Raw genomic sequence first — 7,585 nt, 5'->3', positions numbered from 1 at the left:
TGCAACCGCACTTATTCAAGTGCCCAGGAAAGCTCTTCCTCATGAAAACCCTGATCAAAAACTGCTTGAGGCCAGAAGAACATTCTTGGACATACTGCTGGTTATTTTTTTACACTGTTCTATATTAGACTGGTGCTTTCAACTGCTAAGAATGTATCGCTAAACCCACTTTTTGCTTCTACTTCATGGAAGAGGCCTTGTTTCTTAAACAAAAATGAGAGGCAACTTACACCTCTTAAATAAATAACCCACTAGTGACTAATCTGCCGCAACAAAAACCACCACCTTATGGTTAGGTATTAAGTCAAAGAAGAACAGAGCAAGCAAAGGAAAACATCTGCTCTGCAGCTGGATTTTTCAAGCAGGTCATTTCTGCAAGACCAAAACACAGATGGCATCAGCTCTTGTGTTCTTACACCAGGTACAGCTTTGCCAGTACCTGATCTCAGGTGAAGGTTATAATTAAGCACAACTGGAGTCAGGTTCTAAGGACAGTAATGTATTAAATTAACAATTACACAAACAAGCCACAATTACATCAACTATCAAACTCAACAATTCCATCAACTGTTTAATTAACAATAATCACAATTCTAATCAGAGGGGAAAGGAATTTCTCCTCCCAGTGATTCATCACTATCTGTATCACTGTCGGAGAACTCAGACCAGTCTTCAGATCCTGCAGGAGGATAGCAGCTCAGTTTTGCCGAACCTGGAAGTGATTAACAAAGTGTAACATTTATAAACCAGGAAAAAACGAGCCTCAGAACAAACACAGGGTACTTTTAAATGACCCAACCCAGCAAGTCCCAATGCTTTTGACTACAAACTAGACCTAAACACTGAGAACCACTTCTATCTGCCCTTAGTCTGTGCTGTTAGAAAAGTGCTCTGCTGCCTCTAATTGGCTCTGCAAGTGCTCTGCAGCTGCCAGCGTGACTGTTAGGTTGCTATCAAGCATCCAGCCTGAATTCAAGTTTGAAAACTTCCGGAAATGATGGAAGGCTTACTGCTTGGAGGAGTCACAGAACTGTTAGAGCTTTCAGCAGTTTTCCTGTATCCATGCATCCTGTGGACTGGACGTCTCTGGACCAGCTGTGTCCCCATTTGTGCTTCTAAACACAGGATAAAGCAGTTTTAAAACCAAGCCCACAAATGACAGTCAGCTTCACCTTACTTTGCCTCCCCCTACTTTAACCTGGGCCTTACTAACAAAGCCCATACTGAAGTCTCGAATTTTTCAACAGTAGTCTCAGGCTTAGCAGGTCTATAAAAAAAAAAATGATCCAAGCAGTTGCATTACACACATTTCAGCACACAGCATCGCAATCAAGTTGTCTGGTCCCTAGCGCTACATACTTTGGCGATGACATGGAGGTTCCCAACCTTCCCTTCCCAAGAGAAGGGAATAAATGCCAACATATACCCAGACACTTACTGACTGGTAAGCATCCAAACCAGCTACTAAGCATCTGTAAATTATAACAGAATCTGAATTCAGACTCCATGCTTTTAGTACTACCTTGCCTGTCTGCATCAAATTCTAGGTTAACATTTTCTAGAATTACAATTTTCCTTGTGGTTATGGGGCTAAAGAATAGTTAATGGGAAGTAGACACATCACAAACACAACTGTTTGTGCATTTGTGCATTTAAAGGAAAATCACTGTCAGTAATATGGATCATATTCAGTCAGAGAGAATTTTTCTCTAAATAAAGCACATGCTGGAAAAATAAATTTGAAACACTTACTCCAACCTCTCTGCATGTTCCAAGACCGGTATGTGTCTGCACAGTTTCTGAATTTCTCCTACATGTTCAGGATTGTCGGTTCCCAAACCCATCGACAAAATCTTAGATCGAATGTTGTACTCATTGATCCACGTCTTTATCGAAGGAAGACGGCTAACTCCAGCCTTGAATTACACAACGTAAAAGGGAAAGCACACCTCTTCAATGGTCTCCCTCCAACTCAAAGCTGCTCTTTTAGTCGAGCTTCAAACATAGCCCTTATGCCTGCAGGCAATTTGGTTTTCCCGATTTTCAGACAGGAACCCTGCCCTGCTTAATTGCCTTCCAAGTACCACCATCATTTGCATTGTGATAACGGCTCAAGGAACTGGCTCTTTGCCCCAACAGAACCAGGACAGCAGTTAAGGCAACAGTGCCAGCCCTGATCATGTACGTGACAGCCCCGATAGACCTCATGCAGGGAAGAGCTGCTGAGTCCTGAACAACCCAAGAACAGTTGAGGGGGCGGGGGGCAATAAAAAACCACAAAGCCCAGAAACTGGCAAAAAGTCAGAGCTACACCACATGGGAACAGAAGCTACTGGAAAGAATGACTTCCAGATCATTTTCTCTTTCCAATCCATTTTTCACTTGACTCCCTCCACAAAATCAAAAAGTCTGCTGGACGCTAAGGGATGTGAAGCTGTAGAACAAGAAAAAACCAAGAACAAGAGCACCCATTTTTCCTGTTCTGATCAAGAAAATAAAGGAGAAAAGCTTCAGTGTTTTTTGATTTGCAGAAAAATTTAAACTAAAACCCACTAGGTGCAAACTAGTGTACAAGTTTTAAGAGTAGACTTAGAATTATAAACAGAATAAATTAAATCTACTTCAAGAGCTGTTGAATAGCAGCAAATCATCTTTGGAGAATCCAAGTTTCATTCTTCCAGAGGAATATGATAAGCTGCAGAACTGATTTCACAAGACAAAACTACTGAATACCAGTACCTCCCAAATACACTTTTGTTACTAACTTTGTGGAATAGCCTTGGACCATGTGCACGTACACTAAGATTTCCCAGTGCTGCCATGCTGTACCTACCATTGGGTCTACCCACACCGTCTTTCCCAAGGTATGCACCACTTTGGCGTGATGAAGTTTTCCTTTAATTTTGTGATTAATGTGTTTAGTCACCTAGGAAAAACAAGGTGTCACTGCACTTGAGATGTATGGATACCAACACAGCTTTACACTCACTTCAACTACAATGAAACAGCACCTTTTGAGCTTAACAATAAAAAGGATATTCAACAAATAAATACAGTTTGGAGTACACCAGTGGAATACTTCAATTAAACTCTAAGGTAGAACAAAATCAGCCTTCAAGGAAGAAGTTTCCTTAATGAAAGATTTACTCAAACCCAGGTCAGTTTAGAGAAGCTACACTTCCCCCTGTTCTCCCCCAGAATCCAAAGCAGTGAGAACCTGATCTCAAAGAAAGACATTTAAATCAGAAAAAAAATCCCATTAACTTCACTGTATTATTTTACAGAAAAAACAGAAAAAAACACTGACCACCTTAGAATCTGCCAAAATAGCAGGTAGTGTCAGTGCTAGTAAGCAATGCAATTTGCTACCCAACTTCCCAGCTGGTAACCGTTTTTTTATAAAAAACAGAGCAAGTGAAGAGTGTAAAGGAAATAGCATGCAAAAGCTGCTTATTACCTCTGGATTCCATTCAACTTCGTTATCTATGGGTTTTACTCCACAAACTACAATTTCCACAGCCTGAGGTGGCAGACTCTGAAACTTTGCAGGTAAGTGAAGCAGCTGATCGTTATTCACTTGACTTGTCCTGCCTTCATCTATGTATTTAATTGTGACCTTATTTTCTTCATTGTTTGCTGGAGTCTCTACCACCTGAACCCTTCATAGAGTAGTGTGAAAAGTGCATATTATATGGCTCTACGCAAGATATTTACTATATGTGTTATGTTGTGCTAATTGTTAATGTGGTATTAATATTTTGATAGTATGGTAAATGTAGTTTTGTAGTTAAAATGTAGTTTTTATGTACCAACCACAGGAAAATATAAATCTTTCAAAGAAGAAAGAATTTACTACTTTCTTATCAGAAGAGACCAGCTCCTCCTGCTTTTCTCAGCCTAATGGACGCCATAGAGATTAAAGGAAAAAAGTGATACTAACCAGAGACAATTCTTAGTTAGAATGGAATTTATGCATTATGTATAAATTGTATGAATATTCAACAGGCTATTGCTTTTAAGACATAATTTTTTTTAACAGGGGTCCTTCTTCAGAGCTTGTAGCTCGGGAGAGGCACCCAGACGTCTGTAACTTTGTTTTTATTGTCTTGTATTGTCCTAACTCTAAAACTGTTAAATTTTTTACTCTAATTCTATTTTTATAACCATCTTATTTACTATTAAACTTTTAAAATTTTAAAACAAGTGATCGGCGTTTATCACAATTATGGTAGCAGAGGATGGTTAAAACACCTCACTGCTGGTGCCTTAGGAGAATCAGAGTGAGGACGGCGCGCCCTGCCCAGTTTGGCAGCCTCGCTCTGTGTTCTCCTGCTGTGACCGGCAGATGCAGGTTACGATCAATGGACAAGAGGAGACAATAAAACAAAGAAAGGGAAGAGATTCCCTAAAACCGCGGTAGTTAGCCCCTAAGACTAAAGTGTACACGAAGACAAAGACCCAAGGACAAAGGACAGGTAAGTATTGGTTTGGAGGGGCGGTTAAAGGGGGGGATGAATGTGTGTGAATGAGAGGCAGCTGGTTATCCCAGACCTGCTAAGCGAGTGCGGAGTTTCTGACGCTGCGTTTCCGTTCTTTCGCGAGAAAGACGGCCAGTAAAGAGACGAAGCGAGTGATAAGAAGAGTGAGAGAACCCCCCCAGGGAAACTGGGACTGAATTTTAAAAAAGGGGTGGGACCCCTAGGAAGCAAAAGTCTGCTGGATTGAGGGGTAAGTGCCCAAGAGCATCCAGGACTGAAACCTGCTGGGTTGAGGGATTAATATCCCAAGAGCACCCAGGGTGAAGCAAAAAGTCTGCTGGATTGAGGGGTAAGTGCCCAAGAGCATCCAGGACTGAAACCTGCTGGGTTGAGGGATTAATATCCCAAGAGCACCCAGGGTGAAGCAAAAAGTCTGCTGGATTGAGGGGTAAGTGCCCAAGAGCATCCAGGACTGAAACCTGCTGGGTTGAGGGATTAATATCCCAAGAGCACCCAGGGTGAAGCAAAAAGTCTGCTGGATTGAGGGGTAAGTGCCCAAGAGCATCCAGGACTGAAACCTGCTGGGTTGAGGGATTAATATCCCAAGAGCACCCAGGGTGAAGCAAAAAGTCTGCTGGATTGAGGGGTAAGTGCCCAAGAGCATCCAGGACTGAAACCTGCTGGGTTGAGGGATTAATATCCCAAGAGCACCCAGGGTGAAGCAAAAAAGTCTGCTGGATTGAGGGGTAAATGCCCAAGAGCATCCAGGACTGAAACCTGCTGGGTTGAGGGATTAATATCCCAAGAGCACCCAGGGTTTTGCCGGATTGAGGTTATGCCCAAGAGCATCTGGGGTTGAACAACACAGCTAGATTGAGGGCTAAAGTGCCCAAGAGCATCTGGGGTTGGACAACACAGCTAGATTGAGGGGATATCCAAGAGCACCGGGACTGGCCAGTAACACCTAAAATGGTAATAGGTGATTTAAAAGTAAAAGGTACCTTGTTGTTGTTTTGTTGTTGTTTTGTTGTGTGACCTGCGAATAAGCCTCAGTTTCCCCGGGCAGGTGGGGGCTGTGGCAAAGTGTGTGTGACCTGCGCATAGGCCTCAGTTTCCCCGGGCAGGTGGGGGCTGTGGCAAAGTGTGTGTGACCTGCAAATAGGCCTCAGTTTCCCCGGGCGGGTGGGGGCTGTGGCAAAGTGTGTGTGTGACCTGCGAATAGGCCTCAGTTTCCCCGGGCGGGTGGGGGCTGTGGCAAAGTGTGTGTGACCTGCAAAACCGGCCATAGTTTCCCCGGGCGGGTGGGGGGGCTGTGGAAAAGCGTGTGTGACCTGCAATTCAGCCCTTTTTCTCCTGGCGTGTGGAGTGGGGGGGGCAGTAAAGTGTAAGTGACACGCAAATTAGCCTCATAAGTGGATCGGCACCTGGGGCGACCAGATTCTGAGCCCTCCTCAGAGGCCCACCTATAGGGGGAGGACACACAGAGCCACGATTCTCTGGCGACAAGCTTTATGTCCTAAGAGTGTGAAAGAGTGTATAAAAGTGAAGAAGGAATGAAGTAAGAGTAGATGGAAGAAAGCACATGTAATGTTGGCTGTTATATCTCCTTAGAGGGAAGTGTATTGTATTTGTGTGTGATAGAAGGGATTTTTGTGTGTATGCATAGATAGAAGTGGTCTTTAGGTTGTAAGAGAAAGTGAAAAACAGAGGTGGGGGACGAATAGATAAAATCTTGAAAAATAGGACAGAAAAACAGTAAGTTGGATACAAGCAAGAAAAAAAGAGTGTAAAAAAATTACCAACAGAAATAACTCAAAATAGCCCTCTTGGCATTATGTTAGCTAACTGGGATAAAAACCCTTGTACAAAAAAAAAAAAAAAAAAAAAAAAAAAAAGGAAAAGGTAAAGATGATACAATTTTGCATGATAGAATGGGCAGAGAAGGAAATAAGATCTGACCACGTTTATTGGCCAAGATATGGCTCTTTTGAGAACTGGATCTGTTAAGCTCTAAATATATTTGTAAATTCAAAAGAACCATTTAATCCTGAAGAAAGAGAATATGCCACATGTTAGACAGGAGATTTTAGGAGAATAAAAATCTTTAAAGTATCAGAAACGCCCGAGACGAAACAAGAAAAGAAAAAAGGGGAAAGAAAAGGGAAGGGAACAAGAAGAAAAGAAGAAAATAGAGTGGGATCCTTTGCAAGTTTTGCCCCCTCCTTTCCCGCTCTATCCGTCCGCGGCCGAGCCCCTGTCCCAGGTCCCGCTTCAGCCCCGCCCGCCCCCAGCGCGGGCTCGCAGCCTCCGGCAGCCCCGCCTGCCCCGGTTCCCGTCCCGAGCGCCGGTTCGCAGCCCGCGGCATCTGTGCCGGTCCCCGCATACACCCCAGCCCCGGCCCCGCCGGTGAATTTGTCTGCCCCAGCCGCCTGGTCTGCAGCCGCCTTGGGGGCCGTGCCGGGGGCCCCTCCTGACGCGTGGTCTAGGGCTGCAGCCCCAACCGGGCCGGGGGGGGCCCGTCGGTCCCAGCCGTCCTATCTCCAATCGCTTCCCCCACTGCCCGATCCCCGGCTGCCCTGCCTAAGCCGGCTGCGCTGGGCGCTGCCGCCGCTCCTTTGTCTCTGCCGGGAGTCGTTAACTCAACTGCCACCAGCCCCATGCAAGCTGGCCACGCTCCCCTCTGGCATCCCCCGACACTGCCCCCTCCTCCTGTCCCGGCAGCAAACCCCGCCTATGCTCCGCCCTTAGAGGACCAAGCCTCGGCGCTATGCCCTTCCCTTCTCCCCTTGCAGCCCCGAGCTCCGTTCCCTCGGTAACCACAGCGACTGCTCAGGTAGACGAAATTACCGCAGGAGTTCACGGAATCTCCAAACTTATTTGAGCAAGCTTTAGAAAAAAAAAAAAAAAAATAATAAAAAAAAAATATATAGTGCAAGCCTTCTCCACTCCTCCTAGAATACAAATTATCCAATATGTGGATGATCTTCTACTATCTGGGGAAGATGAAGTTGAAGTTAGAGAAGCTACAATAAAGCTTTTAAATTTTCTGGGAGAAAAAAAAAGATTAAGAGTATCAAAAGAGAAACTGCAATTTGTAGAACTAGAAG

At 44.5% G+C, this 7,585-nt stretch overlaps 1 protein-coding gene across 1 annotated transcript in view; it reads right to left on the bottom strand.

Annotated features, from left to right (window-relative positions):
• Window positions 1-478: 478 nt before the first annotated feature.
• Window positions 479-7,585, bottom strand: part of TDRD12 (tudor domain containing 12) — a 184,994-nt gene continuing 177,887 nt past the window's right edge. The window contains exons 15-19 of the mRNA XM_040075676.2: window positions 3,458-3,659; window positions 2,834-2,926; window positions 1,753-1,916; window positions 1,011-1,115; window positions 479-712 (exon numbers count right to left, since the gene is read on the bottom strand). Coding sequence (XP_039931610.1) covers window positions 1,043-1,115; window positions 1,753-1,916; window positions 2,834-2,926; window positions 3,458-3,659 — 532 coding nt within the window. The 3' untranslated portion in view covers window positions 479-712; window positions 1,011-1,042. The remainder of the gene's footprint in view (window positions 713-1,010; window positions 1,116-1,752; window positions 1,917-2,833; window positions 2,927-3,457; window positions 3,660-7,585) is intronic.

This window comes from Hirundo rustica, chromosome 11 (assembly GCF_015227805.2).
Source record: "Hirundo rustica isolate bHirRus1 chromosome 11, bHirRus1.pri.v3, whole genome shotgun sequence".
Taxonomy (NCBI): domain Eukaryota; kingdom Metazoa; phylum Chordata; class Aves; order Passeriformes; family Hirundinidae; genus Hirundo; species Hirundo rustica.
This window is presented reverse-complemented; position numbering and strand designations above follow the sequence as displayed.